Here is an 18197-nt window from a genome sequence, read left to right as displayed (position 1 = left end):
CACTAAATTTACCTGCAAAACCAGAGACTTGGTAAGAAACGATGCTAAAAGCAGAGGTATAGCAACACGCAAAAAGAGAAGCTTAAATGTCTGACATCCACTTTCGTCTGACAATAGCATGATTGCGCCCTAAATTGTCAGATTTTATGATAACATTTGGTAGTACCTCTCTCTCTCTAAAGCTCTCTCTCAAAAGCTCTCTCTCTCTCTCTGTGGTAGTTGTGCTTTTCCTTTGTGTCTTTGTATTTCTCTCTTTCTCAAACCGACCAAACCAATTCATTTCTCTTTCTCTCTCTCTCTCTCTCTCTCTCTCTCTCTCTCTCTCTCTCTCTCTCTCTCTCTCTCTCTCTCTCTCTCTCTCTCTCTCTCTCTCTCTCTCTCTCTCTAAAGCTCTCTCTAAAGCTCTCTCTAAAGCTCTCTCTAAAGCTCTCTCTCTCTCTCTCTCTCTCTGTCTCCATTTGATGGATTTTTACGGAGAGAGAGAGAGAGCGCGCATGACACCAACGGCGGTGGCGACACCAGCGGTGGCGACGGCGATTCCAAGCCGTGGAGATAAATGCAGAGGCTTGCACTGAACAGCATTGGCTTGATAACAGGCTTTTTCTGAGGTGGTGTTTTCACGAATACCCCTCCGAGTGCATATATATCTTATGGTGTGACATCTCACCGCATCGTGCTCTTCAAGACGACGTGACTTGACCTGTGTGCGGGGACGTTTGGACCGATCAGGCCGGGCCTGGCCGGGCCTTGCCCCTCCCCCTCTAGCGGCAGCATGGACGACGTATGCCTGTCAACGCTCCTGCTGTGATTTTGTTTCTGCTTTGGTTTTTGCCTGGTCGCTGATTTGCCGGCCGGCCTGCCGCATAGGACACCACGAGCATCGGCTCAAACTCGTCCGACTCCTCCAGTCTCGCCTCTGCCCTCTCCTTCATCGATGAGGTGCGTCCTGTCCATCCCGTAAAAGTGTGACCAGAGAGGAGGCCAGTTCCATGAGGTGCCATCTCAATTCATTGTTGCCGGCACACGCTCGCCCAGGGTGTCGATGCGCCTGATTGGGACCTACATGAGCTCAAGTGAGTACTTTGCACCCTTTGGCCCCTTGCATCAGCCTTGAGGGATCGCAACGCTTCGAATGTACTCAGCGCCCATCCTCCGCGTCGCGCGCCCGCCACCATTGTACCCTGCGCAGCGTCAACCCCAACCCGGCCGAGGCCGCAAATGGTGCCGCTCCCCTGGCTCAGCCCGAGGCCCCCGTTGCAGCCCATCACCAGCCCAGCCCGGCCGCGCCAGCTCGGCAGAACCCCGAGCCGGTGGGCTTCAATATCAGTGAACTTGGAGGAGCTGCGCCCCCGCGTCGACCGGTGGCCAGTCCGCCGAATCGTCGACCCGCAACCGGGCCCACAACTCCCATCTCCAGTTCAGCTCGGCATGAGGCTAGTCACACTGGCACGGCCTTTTCCCACCTCCATCGACAGGTAAGACGCAATGCATAGGCAAACAAGCAAGCTCGCCCACACGGCTGGTGAGTCACGCGCCCAACTCGCCCATCTCACCACCGCATTCAACCCAACGCCACAGAACCAAGGCTCTCCCTTGCTATCGCGGCCTCCGGGAGTGCCCGCTCCAGCTGCCCCCAACCCCGCGCATGCCAGGCCTCCGCACCGTCCCAATGGTATGACCGGGCGCCCCGCTCACACCCCTTGGTCTGCCCTGAAGCACTACCGTCATCCCATGCCTGTGCTTTGTTTTGTTTTGTTTTGGTTTTTGCCTTCCCCAGGCGCCCAAGCCGTGCCGCAAGCAGAGCCAGACCCCGCTGCCCTGGCCATCTGTCACCGCCCAGCCTATCGCAATGGTCTCATTGAAGGATTTCTCGAGGTTCGCAGCCTGCTGCATCAAATTCGTGACCTGATCGCACAAACTTGCCCAGGACACCGTGCCAGCTCAGCTCTTGATGTTGATGTGTTGCCCATCCTGACGCCCTTGTTGCACCTTTTTGCGTTCCCGCCTGCGCAACGTGCAGTATGGTGACCCTTTGCTGCGCCGCAAAGTTCGCATGATGATTGCTGATGCGAACAGCAGCCAAGCCCGCATGCTCAACCTGACTACTCCCTTCACCTCGGACTTTATCGGTTGGTGACGCCTGGCAGGCCATCCTCGCCCCTTGCTGTCCCTTGAGACGAGCCTTAAATCTTGCGCAGCATCGGTTCTCACGTGCTTCGCGCTCGCTGGACGGCTTGCGACACAGTCGAACCACCCACCTCGCAACGATCCTCCCGCCGTGCATCGCCCACCAGTTTCCGGCATGGCCTTTTGGCACCAGCGCAAGACGATGCAGCCCATTGCCGCCCCGTGTGTGGCATTGGTACGCGCCTGGCTATTGGTTTCCATGCTGTTTGGCTGAGCCGCTACCCATGCCTCTCACACCAACGTTCTTCTTTGCCACACCCAACTGATGCTATGTCCTTGGTTTTTGTTCTTTGTTTTTTTTTTTTTTTTTTTTTTTTTTTTGTGGTTGTTATTGCTTTTGATTTTGTATTCGCGCCGTGACCCCATAGCTTTTGACTCGAGCCCTCGCTACTTTGTGGTTGTGGGCTGGATGAGTGATGCTCGGTGGCGATTTGTCTTCACAGACGTGCACACCCGTGCCAAGTATGCTGTTCAAGGTAGATGCCCTTGGTAGATGCACTTGTCAATGGCATTTTCATTCTACTGTCATCGACACACGCCTCCATCTGATCGCCTGGTTCGCTTGCCGTGTAACTAGGCACTTTTGAAGTGGCTCAAAAAACAATGCACGGTGTCGTCTTTCCCATCTCGAGCCTGGGCGCAGCTGGCAATGCTGGTGCTTGCACGCTGCAAGTCTTAGGTATAACATGATTCGCTCGTCCTGGCACATGAGACCCTTTCCTACCTGCCCAGCTACGGCATTGGCCATGCCTCACCGCGCATGACTTTCATGCACGCACTTCGTAGGGCCTGCTCAATGGCTCAGTTGCTTTGCTGGCCCCGTTCAGCTGGGCTGGGCTCAACGCTGTGAGTCTTTTGGTCCTTGGCTGCGTTTCTTGCCTCGTGGCTGTTTGATTCTCCCATACAAGATCTTGTGGATTGCCGTCCACCTGCTTCCCTTTGACCCCTCATAGTGTGCCCTGATGATGATAGATGTGAGTGATGTCCAGCAGGCCGACTCCCCAAGCGCTGTGCGCGCGCCCCTGTCGCCTGAATTAGTGGCCAAGCTTCTTCTTGCCCATGACATGCCGCAGGCTGCCCAACTGTTGTTAACGGCAGCCAAACGCAAGCCTTGCGATTTTATTACCCTAACTGGCCTCTCTTACATGCAGCTGCGTGAGCATCTTGGTACGTGTGCCGCCACTTCTCCGCCCCTGGCCTTGGCGTTGGCTTCCTGGCCTGATCCAGGACCTCACTCGGTGGGTGTTGTCGTCTACCATGTGATTGTCGTAGATCTACCCACGGAAGCCGAGGCGTTTCGCGTCATGGCAGTCTTGGATTGGTTGCTGCATTTGCGCCGCCGGGCGCGCCTGGCCTCAAGCGCACGTGTGTATTGTCACGTCCCCATGAGTGACCTGCTGTTTCGGCGCATGTCTGGCTTTGAGCGCGTTGTGTCCATGAATTTTCGTGAGCTGGCCTTGTATCTCAGCAAGCCCGGTGAAGAAGCGGCTCGCATGTCTGGCGCCTCTGTACCTCGACTTTGGAATGAGCAGTCTCCCGACCTGCAGAAAGGCATCAATCAGCTCTCCTTGCATACAGAACGCTTGCGACACCTGCAACGTACCAGCCTAGCTTCCAATTCCACCCCGGCCGGAGGTGCTACCTTTGCCAAGCATCTGCTGGCACTGCACCCCACTCAACTGCGGCAGAGTGGCTTTCAACTTGTCACCGAGCGTGCCTTTGACTACTTTCATGAATACGGTACGCGCTGTACAACGCTAACTTGGGAAAGAGGGCCAGCAACCCTTGCATGCCGGTCCAACGCTGTGTTTTTTGGGGTTGCTGGCACGCCGGTCTAATCTTGTGTTTCTTTTGTATTCTGTGTTTTAGTCTACTATCTGCAGCACAGAGACTCACTGCTGGCCTACAAGGGCAACTGCCACTACCTCATGGGTCTCATGATTCAGGGCGACAGCGTCCCAGACGTGTACACTCTGCTTCGCGTCCAACCTTCAAGTGCCGGCGCTCAACAGGCCGGCCAACCCTTGACTGCCTTTAGCAAAAACCAGGTCCGGCCGCCCTCTCAAATTTTCTCTTTTTTATTTTTATTTTTATTTTTTTTTTTTTTTTTTTTTTTTTTTTCCCCGTCCCAGGCATGCCATGCATATCCGTGTGCTCGCATGTCTTGATGCTGGCCACATGTTTTGGTGCACTCCTTTACGGCAGGATATCAAAACACTGTTGGAGCAGCACTGCCAGGCCTGGATGCAAATCCAGGGCCCGCTTTTGGTAAGAGGTGCACGACGATACGTTTGGGTACCCCGGAAGCTAACCAGGTCATTTGCATGCCGGTCTCGGTGGGCGTAGGATGCCTCCCAAGTGCACTATGAAACGCCAGAGGTTTCACATGACGAAGAAGCCGAGGAGTCACTCAGTGAAGACGAGGACAGCCACCCTTTGCCCACAAGCCCAAAGGTACCAGCCTGCTCACGGGTGACGAGCCATTGGAGTGCACGGTCAAGACCAAATGCCGAGAGTCGCCAATCATGTCCGTTGCGCAGCAATACCTCATCGACTCTTGTGCATAATAGACGGTACACTCTTACTATGATGCCGCGCGGCCCTTTGAGAACCTCCACCTTGTTGTCCCATTTTTGCTGGTGAGTCGATGGCCCCAACTGTCATGAATTGCTGCATCAGAGCTATCAGAACACTCATTCTTTGGGGTACATTGCATTGGCCCAGTTGATTTCTGCGTACGCTCTGGCCGTGTCCGTGGCCGTTCGCTTCCTGACCTCGGACGGCATGCTGCGCGCCAAGAACGTTTCTTCGGAGGTGCGATCAAAGTTCTTCTTGCCTTGACAGACTGGGCCACTGGCTGCTCGTGTGCCATTCCTTGGAGCTTGCTTGCTGCAACTGCTTTGCATCGTATGCCTCTATACCTGGCCACAATGGTTCAAGCCGTACTTTGCTGCCCTCGCTAGGCCGGCCGCTTGGAGTGCATGCTGGTGGATCCGGCCTTAATCCTCGTCTCGGTCGTCCTTGTGGTCATTCTCTGGAATAGCTTCATGCGCTTACGGCACTTTATTGTCAAGTTTCGGTGTGTCATGATAATCCTTTTTTGTTGAAAAAGTCTGGGGACAGTGTGATGTCAGTTGGTTTGGGCTTCACCGCGCCTGGTTGACGATGATGCCATCCTGCACTGCAACACAGAACGCGTCGGCCGGCATGGGTCATCTTGTATCTCTTCATGGGCATCATTTTATTTTCATTTGCAACTTATGAGCTGCTCAACTCGCTGCCCGTTTGCCATCACCCTCACGGCCTGGACTGCAACCTTTTTCGAGTGAGTGCTTGCCCTTTGTATCTTGTCATCTGCCGCCAGCTATTTGCAGCCCACTGTGCTACTTGACTCTAACTTTGCACGTTTATCGCAGATTCATGTGGCCACGTACCTTTTGCGCACATTCGTCCTTCTACTCTTTGCCTACCTCGTCTACGTTACGCCCATCTTGGTGCGGCCGCCTTGGGCAGTTGCGCACATCCACACGGGTAAGGCAATTGTCCGTCACATGCAGGAACCTATGTCTTTTTTTTTTTTTTTTTTTTTTTTTTCTGATTTGACTTTCTCCAGTTCCGCTATTTTGAAACCTCACAACTCTGCGCTTTGCGTCCCCGTCTATGATTGTGTAACGCTCGAATATCCCCTTTTGCGCCACCAGTTCTGGTCTTGCTCACGGTTACGACGGATGTCGAGTTTGCCATGTACATGATGCGCTTTGCACCTCTGCACAACAACCTCTGGTACGCCACTCCTGCTTCATTTGATTCTATTCTTTTCTTTTTGTGTTAGGCCCAGCTGCTGGCTCGGCTAGGTTTTGAATTGTCTGCCCCTCAATGAACGCATGTGGTTATGGCGGGCATGGTCTAGGGGTCTCAAAGCATGGCAAGTCTGCTTGGTGCCGTTCTGGCTACTGGATCTGCTGTTGGTGATTGCACCGCTGCTCGAGCGGGCTATACAGTTGGATTTTCGTGCGCCACCGCGTCGTCCGTTGGAAGCGGTGCTCGATAGCGACGAGGCAGCCGAAGGTCGGGCCTTGCTGCCCCATGACCCTCGGAGCCGCGGTCACATTGGTGCCTATGGCAGTATCAACCGCTCAGAACAAGAGCTGGACGACGAGGATTTTGAGGTATGCGAGCGTGACGAAGACGACACACCACATGTATTTTTTTCTTGCGCAGTCCGACTCACATGCTGTTTGGTTTGTAACGGGGCATAGCGCAACTTTGACAATCAAGAAGGCTTGTGCTCGCACGTCTGGTCGGGCTGGCTCGAGCCACTGATCTGTCTGCCATGTTATGGTTGCTTCTCGCGCGCTCGCCGTGCTCGAAAACAGCTTCGAGGTAGGAACATTTGCACCACGTACCTGCGAGTGCGCGATCAGCTTTCGCGAAGCGTGTTTTGAAGTGGCTCATGAATGGCGGGACTGTGGCTTGTGGCCTTGCGCAGAGCTGTTGTGGGTCCTATCACACGATTCCAGCCTGAGTGATGACACAAGCACATCGGTCCCCGCGATCGATATCCAAGAACTAGAGGTTTGTGCAGGCTTCTGAAGATTTTGTTGTGTTTTGCTTTCTCAACTTTCATCGGGGTTTTCTTGACAAACCAACCAACCGCGGCGCTGATGGATGGCACGATGTCAACTTTGTGCAGGGGTTGGCACTGATAGAGTGCTCAGATAGCTATTCAGTCTATCACGCTGAATACCAACATCATGCTGTGATTGTGGAGAACTTTTCACCTCTGGATCAGCTTCATTCGATTCCTGCAGGCGTGGTCAGCGGACCAGAAGAAGAGGTCAGACTGCACGCTGACCCAGGAGGAAACGGCTAGGCATGTGCTTCTCTGAGGCTGGCGAGGGCATGAGCAACTCATTGGCTGCTATTTTGCATTTCGCATTTTTTTCAACTTTTTGCAGATCCGATCATTGCGGGGCTTGAATCATCCCAATGTAGTGGCGATGTACGGCACGGGTGTACATGACGGCATGCGCTTTGTAGTGACGGAACGTCCAGAGCGGGGAAGCTTGCAGGAGTTGTTGGATTCGAGCTACTCGAGTCTCACGCTGGTGCAGAAGATGAGCATCACCTGCGACATTGCGGCGGGCTTGGCATACCTGCATGATCAGCGCCCACCAGTGGTGCATCGCAACCTGCGTCCAGCCACCATTCTACTCGATCGATCGCTGACGGCCAAGATTGGCTGTACGTTTACCGTGGCTGGCTGGTGTGGCGTACGGAGGTGTGGCGTACGGAGGTGTGGCGAAGGGCGGATCTCATGGCATGGACGTTGTGGGTGGTTGAAATTTAGATTTTCGGTCCTCGCGGCGCCTTATGGATCGCATTTGGTGCGAGGCGGCGGGTGTGCTTCCGGATGCCAGCAGCGTGCGTCCCCCAACTCCGCGCATGGGTTCGCGTGGTTTTATGGCCCCGGAGATGTGCACTGGTGCCACGACTTACGGCCGCAAGGTGAGCGCGTGTGCGCACGCATGACACCGGCGCCTTGCTTGAGGCAATCTTGTTCGACTGGGCTGATTTTTTGTGCGCGCATCGACAGGTTGATGTGTACAGCTTTGCCATGCTGGTGTGGGCTATTTGGACGGGCGCTCGTCCATATAACGAATACAGGTAGGTACCAAACTAGTGCCTGGCAGACATATGAAAGGCTCCATGTGCAACCTCGATCATCTGATGATGGTCGCGCGTGTGTCTGCTTGGCTTGGTATGACAGCCATTTGGTCGAGTTGGAGGCAGCAGCTGCAGAGGGCGTGCGACCGGTGCTGGATCATCGGTTTCCATCACAACTCGCTGCTTTGATCCAGCGGTGCTGGCACGGCAAGCCCAACGCACGGCCCGATGCGCAAGAGGTCTTGGCTGAGCTTCGACGCATGGACGGGCAGCTTGATTTGTAGCCGCCACAGAGGCTGAGTTCTTCAACACCACTTTCAGACGCATTTATTCAGAGTCTTTGATGAGAATCTGAGTGTTAGTTCAAAGACGGCCCTCCTTTACAAAGAGGGCGAGAGACACAGACAGAGAGAGCGCATAGTAGAGGACAAATGACATTTCGCCCGTAGGTTATGCTAGGCCAACCCACGATTATTTTGACCTGTGAATTGACTGTTGCTTGCATGGTCTGAATTGCCTTCTGCGTCAATCACACGTGTGTGCTGCTAAGTGGGTAGGGTGGCTGTGCACACTACATTGATAAGGGTCCTCTATCTTTGTGTGGTGTGTTGATGATAAGGCTTTGGGGGCTCGGCTTTGGAGTTGGACAAGAAGAAAGCTGTTGACATCAAATCGTCAATTTTGGAGTAGTTTAGGCTGAAAAATCGAAAGAATAAAAAAAATTGTTTGCCACACACCGACGCCCCAAGAGTCACTGGGGGATACATACATGGCAGAGACGAAACGAAAACGAAATAAGAGCGGCGTGTGCTGGCACGGGAAGCCGAGGGAGGAGCGCGGTCAGGCGCGGGCGCAGCCCGCTGGCTCATGATCATGCAAAACCCTCACACAGCTTGAGCTGAGTGGAAAGACAAAGAAAACACGATGGAACGGAAATCGCGGGGGGAGGCACTCGAGCCACCAGGGCGCAAGTTCCAAGCGATACGGCTGTATTTAAAAGCCTTGTTGGGCAGCGCGGCGGAGGGCCTCGCGGTGCTGCTGATCAGCGATCGCGGGCGTGCCAGCCGTGTTCTTCCAAGTCAGGAAGACGGCCGTGGCAAGGAAGCCCTGGACGGCCATGGCCTTGAGGTTGGGGGAGAGCTTGGAGAGGATGGCAGTCATGATGCTGTTGGGGTTGGAAGGGAAGGAGTGCTGAAGGTGCTGAAGGTGCTGGTTAAGAGGCTGCTTGATTTGCTGTTGATTGCAATGTGAGAAAATGCCATCGTACCGCCCGCCACCTCAATTTATATTCCGCCGGGACCTGAGGCGGGAGGGGAGGGTGGGGAGAGGAAGCCAGCAAGACGAGGTTCAGTGGAACGCGCGGCACGATCGCGTCCCCCTATGAAATCCAAAAAGCCATAACATCCAAAGCCAGCAAAGCCAGCAAAGGGGGGGACTCATCGGGTTCAGTCAGGGCACAAATTGCATATTGACCACCTTTCCCGATCTCGCACTCCCATAGCAAACCCCGTCTTTGTTTAGGGGAGCAAGCTACACAGCGAGTTGCATAGCGTTGTTGTGTGGCGTTGTAACGGGCGTTCATGCCACAGCTTTTACACTTTAGAGGGGAGGTTTCAATATTAGGCTGGCCCCTGGCCATCCCTAACGTTTGATGCTTCCTTGGCAGAGGCAAGTCGGATGGGGATTGCATCGAGGGTCACAATGGGCTGGTGCAATCCAGAACGATGCACAAGAAAAGAGTGGCCCCGCTTGCATCAGGGGCCACCCTTGTCATTTGTTAAGTAAAGTATCCCCTCCAAAGTTATATGTATACCTGTGCAGTTTTAGGCTGTTCATAACTGGTGTTGCAAACTGGTCTGAAATGTCGATATCGTCACTGGATTCGATGTTTCCAAGATTGGATTACCTATTCTGCTTTTAGTCGTCTCGAGCTGCTTCCGACTCTCTCAAGTTTCACCCAGATTCCTGCCACTCTCTTCTCACCCTTGCTCTTTCCTTATAGCTCAGTTCACGATCCACTCACACCTCTATCAACACATCTCACCTTCGCCAACATCTCTGCGGCTCTGCGAGCATCAGTGCACTCGACAAAGTGGACGGCAGCGCCAAGCGCCAGCGTTGCAAAGGGCGGCGTCGGAAGACAGAGGCTCACTGGGACACAAGGGGCACGCGGCGTGGGGTCCTTGCCTTGTGCGTTCCGAGTCGTCTGTACCTCGTAAACTCGTCTCGGACTGTATCAGACCGCGTCAGCACGGAAATAAAATTCATCGTGTGCGTCGACTCGTCGCGCTCGGCATGCTCGTCAAGCACTGACCCCCTTTCCTGCCTGCAGCATCCGATTGACGCTTGCCAGGCCTGATCAAGCGCGTTTCCTATTCTGTCCTGTCCCGGCGGTGCAAGATGGCCAGCGTGTACTACGAAGCCGCCACCTCGTTCCTGGTGGGCGAAAGCCTCCGCCGCGCCGTGCTTGCCAAGGTAATAAAATTTAATAATGAATGGGCCATCTGCGGCTTTTGCAGTTCCGGGTCGCTCCCCATGCTGTCATTTTCCGGATCAGTACTAGATCTCGGCTTGCCTTTCAATGATTGTGCTCAAACTTGCTGGGGTCCTGACATGGAATGCTTCATCCCTCCTTCAGTATCGTGAGCCGGACCTGGTTCTCTCACATCTCATGGAGCTGACTAGTGTCTACGAAGATCTAAAAATTGTACCCGGCACCTTTTGTATGTGTGCTTGCGCTACGTCCTCTGCTCTTTTTCTCAACTGTGCTTGAAATTTGGCACCGCGTCCACGCATGCCCTCACGAAAACCTTGCCCCCTTTCGTAGACTTTGACAATGGTCAGCAAGCAGACCTGCTCTATGCCAAAGGCACCATTCCAGTTCGCGTCAAAGGTTTGTCCAGGCCCTTCCCGTGCCTCACCCGCCCTATCTGGCCTTGATTGACCAGTCACGGCTTGATCATGGCACGGCACCTGATCACCCCCTTGGACAGGCAAAATTTACAACTTTCCCGTTTACATTTGGCTCTTCCGCGAGCATCCGACCTACGCCCCCATGTGCTACGTCGTTCCCACCCGCAGCATGAAGGTATATGGCACACAACAGCCCAACCACCTCGCATTCTCATTGTCGCGCGTTCTCAGCGCATGAGCACCCTATTTTCACTGTTGCCTGCCTCGACCCCCTGCTCTAGTTGCCGGATCCTGGAAAGAACTCGCACGTCGGGCCCGACGGACGTGTATACTTGCCTTACCTGCACAATTGGAATCGCAGCGTGCGTTTGCCGCTCCCAATCGCACGCCCTCGGGGCTTGGCGCTGGGCTTGACCAAACTTGCCATGGAGCGAGCCTCACCCACATCTCGATCCGCCTCTTGCTCATGTCGCCCCGACAGACCTCGACGCTTCGTGAGCTAGTCGACAACATGTGTGCCGTTTTCTCACAGCACACACCCCTGTACAGTCGAGCCCAGCCCGCACCTGCACCTGCCCCAGCGAGCCAGGCCGGCGGTCCCCCACCATATGGGGCCATGGGACCGTATGCCAACCAGAATAGTCAGCTCTATCCCCCGCCCCAGCCTACCAGCTCTGCCGGCCCCTCAAATTGGTACCCACAATCCACCCCAAACGCGGGTCCGTACGCCGCCTATGGCGCGTCAGCCGGCCCGTCTTCTGCTCCCGGTCAGTTTGCCAACCGTGCCTTGACTAGACGCATCTCCCGATTTCTCCTCGACTCACCTTTGCATGCGCGTGGTCTTGTGCATCCTCACTCAGCAGTCGGGCCCTACGGCTCCAGCAATGGCTGGGGTGCCAGCGGTGGGGCACCACCGTCCTCGGCAAGCTCCTCGCATTCCACGACCTCGGCCTCGGCAGCTGAGGAAGAGCGCCTGCGCCGTGCACAGGAAGAGTCGGCTGCCCTGGCTCGCAAGGAACAGGAAGAAGATGAAGGTTTGTCATTCACTCATCATTCATTTCATTTTCCACAGCCAGTGTACACATGATAGGGAGGGGAAGGGAAGTGTTGCCACCTTTTCCAATGCCTTCATCTACCATCCATTCCTTCCTCTTCTCTCGTCTTCTTTTTGACATGGCATAGCCTTGGCCCAAGCCATGCGATCTTCATTGGAAGATAGTGTTGGACAAAACATCTATCGAGCATTCAACGAAGCCACCAACCCGCTACTGGAAACATTAAGCAACTATTCATGTGACATCAACGAGCTCTCGGTTGGCCAGGATCAACTCCAGCAACTCTTGACTGAGCTGCAGCGGGAGTGTGAGCGTCTCACGGCACGCGTGGCTGAACATCAGCAACAAGATGCGGAAATGTCACGTGCCATCGCCGGTTTGACCGAGCTCCAGGACACGGATGTTGACTCGATCTTTGTCGTCAAAGCCCCACTGCATCGCCAGTACGTTGAGCATTGACTAGCGACATGTTGATCTCGACCGCGTGCCCCTCCTGCTCTGGCTGCTATCCAACATGTTTCTTCTGACATGCTCCCCACCCCCGTCCTCGCTGCTTGCAACCCAGAATGGTGGCTTTATATGCAGAGGATTTGGCTTACGACGATATCATCTACTACCTCAATGACGGTCTCAAGCGGGGCATTGTCCCGCTTCCTACATATCTCAAGGTGAGCCCGCCAGAGGTTTTTCTCCCCTTGCATGACAGTTGTCTTTGCGCTTGTTTTTTGTTGTTTGGGGGGTTTTTTTTTTTGTTTTTTTTTTGGTTTTTTTTGGTTTTTTTTTTTGGTTTTTCACAAGGCGTCTTGTTGAGCAAAGTTTCGCTTTCTCGCGTGTTGCGTGTTTTTGCTGTCTTGTGGTGGGAAATGGGCACGACTTGGTGTATGTGAGTTTGATGCGTGTGACCGGCAGCTCACACAACCCGTGGTTGACAATGGCACAGAACCTGAAGCGAACGGCCGAGCGGCAATTTATGGTGCGCGCCACCATTAACAAGATTCGAGGTATCATGGACTCCCACTAAGGCCGCCACTGTCATGCCCATGAGCCTAAGCCAGATGCGTGTTGACGTGGTGAACGCGAGAAAGAGTTTCTGGTTGACCCGGCGCCAAGCGCTGTGCCCCAGCTCGCTCTCAACATGTGGGGCCAAACTTTGTTGGTTGACGTGGCTCGGTTTTGAGACATGGACCTCACGACGGGCACAGATCTAGGCCAATCTCTTGTCTGGTCCATCAATTGAACCAGTTGCGCACCCTCCCTCTGTCAAACGTGAAACAGTCTCCAATTGGGGCACCAGAAAAAAATAAAAGCAGCATCAGTACCTTTTGAACGTTACATGTGTACACATGACGCGTTGTGCTTGTATCGTCACTCTGTGTGTGGGTAAAGCTAAATCTCTTTCTTCTCTCTCTCTAAAGCTCTCTCTCTCTCTAAAGCTCTCTCTCTCTCTCTCTCTCTCTCTCTCTCTCTCAAGCTCTCTCAAGCTCTCTCAAGCTCTCTCAAGCTCTCTCAAGCTCTCTCTCTCTCAAGCTCTCTCTCTCTCAAGCTCTCTCTCTCTCTCTCTCTCTCTCTCTCTCTCTCTCTCTCTCTCTCTCATTTCCCTCTCTCTCTCACTCTTCCAACGTCAGTTTTTCTCTCAAAGCGTTTAAGTCGCGCGTTCTGATTGACGGCGGCGCGACGAGTGCAAGGGCAATAGTTTGAGGCTCTACGCCAGTGGGCTTGGCTTGGTTTGGTGATAGGCTTTTGACGCGTGTGTTGGGAGGAAGTGAAGGGCTCAGCATGGCGAGTGCCCGATTTTATCAGGCGGCCAAGCTCAAACTGGCCGAGGCCATTCAGTACGATGAGCAGCTGCACTTGAAGGAAGCTGCACCCAGTTATGCCTTGGCCATCAGTTATTTATGTCAGGGCGCTGCTGTTGATGACGATCGGCGCAATGCGGCCAGCATGGAGGTATGTGTGCACGTCTGGAGTGAATACCGAGCCCTGCATGTTTGACCGCTCATCCCCTTTCCTCTCACCTTTGCCACTCATGCTGCAGCGCATGGCACAACAGTACCAACAGCGGCTGGATCAACTGAACCAGATGTTGCAACGCACTCCGGCGGCGCGACAGGCCGCCGCCGGCTCTGCGCCCAGTAGCCATACTCCTTCTGCCGTCGAGCAGGCGGCCAAGCTGGAGCGACGCGGCGATTTGCAGCTCCGAAACGCCAACGAAGCCGTGGGCAACATGCAGTGGTACGACGCCCGCAAGCGCCTTGAACAAGCCGCACAGACTCTGCTAGATGCTCGCAAGCTGATTGTCGAACCCTCCGACTGCGAGCGCCTCGACACCAAGATCACAGCTACCCTCGACAAGCTCCAGCGTCTCAAAGTTGCCCAAAGTGATAGCCCCAACCCCCGGCCCTCACCACCCCCGGCCCCCATAGCCACGACAGCGGCCCGCTCTTCGCCCACAAACTCAGAATCCTCCCTACCAGGCGCCGGCACTAACCCCTCGGTGGTTCCTGCGGACAGTGAAAGCTACACCCCAGCCGAGCTCAGCGTACTGCGTGAAACCTCAAGCATCAACGGCCGTGTGTACTTGCCGTGGGTGCCGGCTGACGCCAACGACCACATTGACCGCCGAGGCCGCTTCAGCGATCCCGACGGCCATCTTGCGTTCAGTCCCAAGCAGGTGTGTGCCCGATCGTGCTCTCCTCGCGTGGTCCCGAAGGAGAGCTTCTGCTTCTTCTTTTTTTTTTTTTCTCAAACGCGTATGTGTTGCTCTTCCTGTCTGCTATGCCAGCGCTCGCACGGTGCGGTCTGGGCCCGCCCAGCCGACCTGCACGCCAACCCCAGTATCATTCGAGAAGTACACAGCAAAAACGTTCGGCAAACCCTCGTTTCCGACTGCTCGTTTGTCTCAGCCCTCGCGATCAGGTCAGACTGCCCAGCTCTTGTGTGGTTCTCTGTAGTATAGGGTGCGCAAGGAAGATCACTCAAATTTGTGTCCGTATATGCCATGTCTCATGCCGTGATCCCTATTATTTATGACTCTAGCGCCGATTATGAACGGCGCTTCAAGCGCCGGCTGGTAACTGGAGCCATTTATCCACAAAATTCCCATGGCCACCCCATCTACAATCCCTGTGGTACGTCGACGGCTGGTCACGAGTCACAACGTCACACCTCATGCCAGCATCCCTTCGCCCAACCCCCAACGTATTCTCACTGTGCCGCCACCCATGCTGCTTCTGCACACATCAGGCAAGTACCTGCTTCGTCTGCACTTCAATGGAACCTGGCGCAAGGTCATCATCGACGACCAGCTGCCCGTGGACGCCGGTCGCCACTCGTTACTGTGCTCGTACTCGGCCAATCCAGACGAGTTTTGGGTTTCCCTGTTGGAGAAGGCTTATCTCAAGGTAAGGAGCACGGCACACCCACTTGCCAAAGCATATTGCTGATGACTCACAATGTCTACTCAACCTCCCGACATTGCCCAACCCCGCGCCGCGCCGCGGCTTCTTCAGGTCGTGGCGAATAGTTATGACTTTCCTGGTAGCAACAGCTCGGTGGATCTACATGCCATGACAGGATGGATTCCGGACCGTCTCCCAATCTCGGTGAGCGTTGATAGCTGCTTGGATGATCATCATCATCATCATCTAGCCACACCCTATGATCTGAACAAATTTTAACTTGCTGAGAAATAAGAAAGAACCATAATAGCTCACCACTCACCGCCGGCGTTTTTTTTTTTTTTTTTTCAACGTTGTCGCTCAGGATTGCACCGATGATCTGTGGCACAAGCTTTTTCGTGGCCTACATGCCGGAAACGTTGTGTTGACCGCAGCCACGGTTTGTCTGGTCCTTTCTTTTTCCCTCGCTCTTCTCTCCCCTTTGCCGTGCCTGCTCTTCGTAGCGGCAGGTACAGAAAGCAACACCCCTTGCCTTGGTCGTGGATTCAACTGCTGGCTTGCCGACTTGACTTGCAGGGCGAGTTGTCAGAGCTCAAGGCAAAGCGTGCCGGGCTGGTGCCGACACATGCTTACGCTATACTCGACATGCGCGAGGTCAACGGCCTCAAGCTCCTGCGGCTCAAAAACCCTTGGGCTCATCTGCGTTGGCTTGGCAACTTTTCTCCGTACGACACGCGGGTAAGTTTGGCAAGCTTTCAGGTCCTTGTGTGTGTCTTTGTTTGCTCCCACCTGGTCTGATAGGAGCGCCGTGCATTTCTTGCTGTTTCGTGTGTCTAGAACTGGACCGAAGACTTGCAGCGCCGCCTACAATACAAAGCTAGCGAAGCCGTTGAGCACGACGATGGCACTTTTTGGATCGACTGGCCCAGCGTGCAACACTTTTACGACGTCATGTACATGAACTGGAAGCCCGATCGCTTCTTGCACCACAAAACCTTTCATTACTGCTGGCGCCAGGTATGTCAGCGGCCGTTGGTTTTTTTACAATCTTTTATGGATTGTCCGCTTTGGGTGCTGTTAGATAACCATACACCCCGCCTCCCCCCTCTCATCGTGTGTATCGATTAGGATGCGGGTCCAGTCAAGGATGCATACAACATGGAGCATAATCCCCAGGTAGGTGAGCTCATGCGATTGACCAAGTGCTGACCGTACCCCACGTTTCAGTCAAGCAACACACACCCCTTGGACCGTAGTATCGAGTGGAGGTTGATGCCGGTGAAGACTGTGAAATGTGGATCCTGCTGTCTCGCCATATTACGCGCCTCAATGACTTTGCCAACAATGAGGTACACACAAGCAAGAGCTCGCCGACCCGCTTCTCACGTGCTAAAATGGTTCAAAAATATCGTGCTGCCGATAGCCAGTCCTCTTTTTATCTCAAATGGTTGGCGTCGTGCTTAGGAGTTTATTGGGGTGCACGTTTTTGGTGGCGGCGAGCGCATATACTACCCGCAAAACCACATTTCTCAGGCTGTCAAGATCAACAGCCCGCATCACCTGACCAAAATTAAGGTACCCCTCGACAGGAGTTGCAGGAAATGGGCCCTTCCAATCGGAAGCTGGTGCGTTGTCACCTTGTTCTCATGATTTGGGGGCTCTAGGTGCCTCGCGGCAAGCAACCATACACTTTGGTCATCAGTCAGTTTGAGAAGACCAACACGCTCAACTTTACCGTCAAGGTCAGCGCCTCTGCTTGCCCGCATCATTCATTAGCCTTTCGGCTCGAGCAGTGCACCACGTATATTCATGAAGCGCGCACTGTTTCACGGACGCCGACTATAGGTGTATTGCACCCACAAGATCCGAATGAAGGCCCTGCCAAACCCGTTTCCCGAGGTCTCTCGCGTTGTGAGCCAGTGGACCGCCCAGACGGCAGGAGGATGTGCCAACTACCCACAAACTTTTGGTATCAACCCAAAGTTTCAGTTTCTGGGCCCGGGCAGCGAAGGAACGGCCACGCCCGTCTTGGTTAAACTCGAAGGTGAGCGCGTTGCACTTGACCCCAGAGATGGGTGGTGTGGGAGTCTTGTATTAACCCCGCTCAATATATGCATAGGGCCGAGGCAATACAGCGTGGGTTTTGAGATCCGTGGATCTGATGGCTCGAAAGTGTACGTTTCTTCTCGGCTGACACTTGAATCCAAGACCGGCTTGTTGTCCCTCGAACCGTATCATCCTTTTTTTTTTTTTTTTTTTTGTCTGTCTTTGTTTTTTGTTTCTTTAATTTCTGGTCGTGGTTTTCGGCTCAAGATGCGCTTTTTGGCACACATATTTCCTACTCATGCCCATGCCCCCGCTCTGCCACACAGGGACGTCCCCACGTACCGCTCTGGATTTGTGTACACGACCCTGACGGCCAAGGGGGGAGTGAAGTATACCATTACCCCCACCACCTTTCAGCCAGGCCAAGAAGGAGCATTCTTTTTAACAGTGGCTAGCAAAATCCCTTTGCGCCTCTACCCGATGCCGACGGCCTGAGCAAAAGCAATGTGTTTACCCGTGCAACGCCACCTGGCCTTGGGTCGCGGTGGCTGCCATTCTGCCGACAAGACTCTCGTTAAGATTGCCATCTTTCGTTCACCGCTGGGGTGGCTAGTGTGGGCTGAGCCCAAACGATGTGATTGGTCTGCAATTGATGTGTTGCTTTGCAGTCCCTCGCGAAGTTGGGTGCGTTGCACAGCTACACCCTACCCCTGCCCTTCAGCCACTGTGTAAGGCTGACCAAGGCCGAATGCTGCGGCTCAAAGCTTGTCGCTACAAATAATGGCGGCATTCCGCAAGGCTTGTCGAAAGCGTCGCGCGACAAAAACTTGCTCCGCCCACCGAATCATTATGCGTCTGAAAGGCCCATTTATTTTGATCGATTTTTGACGAAGAGTCGCGGCCATGATGGCTGCCATGACAGCCGGGACGA

The 18197-nt window shown here is 54.2% G+C and overlaps 2 protein-coding genes across 2 annotated transcripts; both read left to right on the top strand.

The window, feature by feature from the left end:
* Positions 1 to 146: 146 nt before the first annotated feature.
* On the top strand, positions 147 to 8360 carry MONBRDRAFT_34119 (uncharacterized protein; the record flags this gene model as incomplete). Its single annotated transcript, XM_001749422.1, has 28 exons — positions 147 to 509; positions 868 to 939; positions 1036 to 1073; positions 1190 to 1475; positions 1579 to 1672; positions 1778 to 1875; positions 2021 to 2129; positions 2246 to 2362; positions 2556 to 2663; positions 2765 to 2866; positions 3160 to 3354; positions 3415 to 3927; positions 4057 to 4235; positions 4393 to 4455; positions 4534 to 4641; positions 4758 to 4826; positions 4912 to 5001; positions 5151 to 5266; positions 5552 to 5718; positions 5889 to 5970; positions 6098 to 6356; positions 6447 to 6570; positions 6677 to 6762; positions 6881 to 7024; positions 7146 to 7431; positions 7538 to 7695; positions 7784 to 7854; positions 7958 to 8360. The coding sequence occupies 28 exons, from the start codon at positions 147 to 149 to the stop codon at positions 8136 to 8138; spliced, it is 4278 nt and encodes a 1425-aa protein (XP_001749474.1). The 3' UTR covers positions 8139 to 8360.
* A 1514-nt stretch (positions 8361 to 9874) lies between these two features.
* Positions 9875 to 17932, top strand: MONBRDRAFT_34118 (uncharacterized protein). The gene is made up of 27 exons (XM_001749421.1): positions 9875 to 10329; positions 10493 to 10577; positions 10682 to 10747; positions 10848 to 10942; positions 11049 to 11129; positions 11249 to 11534; positions 11628 to 11801; positions 11950 to 12265; positions 12388 to 12490; positions 12763 to 12823; positions 13238 to 13442; positions 13559 to 13769; positions 13858 to 14493; positions 14605 to 14738; positions 14859 to 14950; positions 15066 to 15223; positions 15332 to 15424; positions 15585 to 15659; positions 15797 to 15958; positions 16058 to 16237; positions 16349 to 16396; positions 16477 to 16569; positions 16685 to 16795; positions 16885 to 16962; positions 17066 to 17264; positions 17340 to 17394; positions 17593 to 17932. The coding sequence occupies exons 1-27, from the start codon at positions 10255 to 10257 to the stop codon at positions 17759 to 17761; spliced, it is 4041 nt and encodes a 1346-aa protein (XP_001749473.1). The 5' UTR covers positions 9875 to 10254; the 3' UTR covers positions 17762 to 17932.
* The last annotated feature ends 265 nt before the right edge of the window (positions 17933 to 18197 follow it).

The sequence above is a fragment of the Monosiga brevicollis genome, genomic scaffold (assembly GCF_000002865.3).
Source record: "Monosiga brevicollis MX1 MONBRscaffold_30 genomic scaffold, whole genome shotgun sequence".
NCBI classification, from domain to species: domain Eukaryota; class Choanoflagellata; order Craspedida; family Salpingoecidae; genus Monosiga; species Monosiga brevicollis.
Note: the sequence above shows the minus strand (reverse complement) of the source record. Positions and strands in the feature narration are given on the sequence as shown.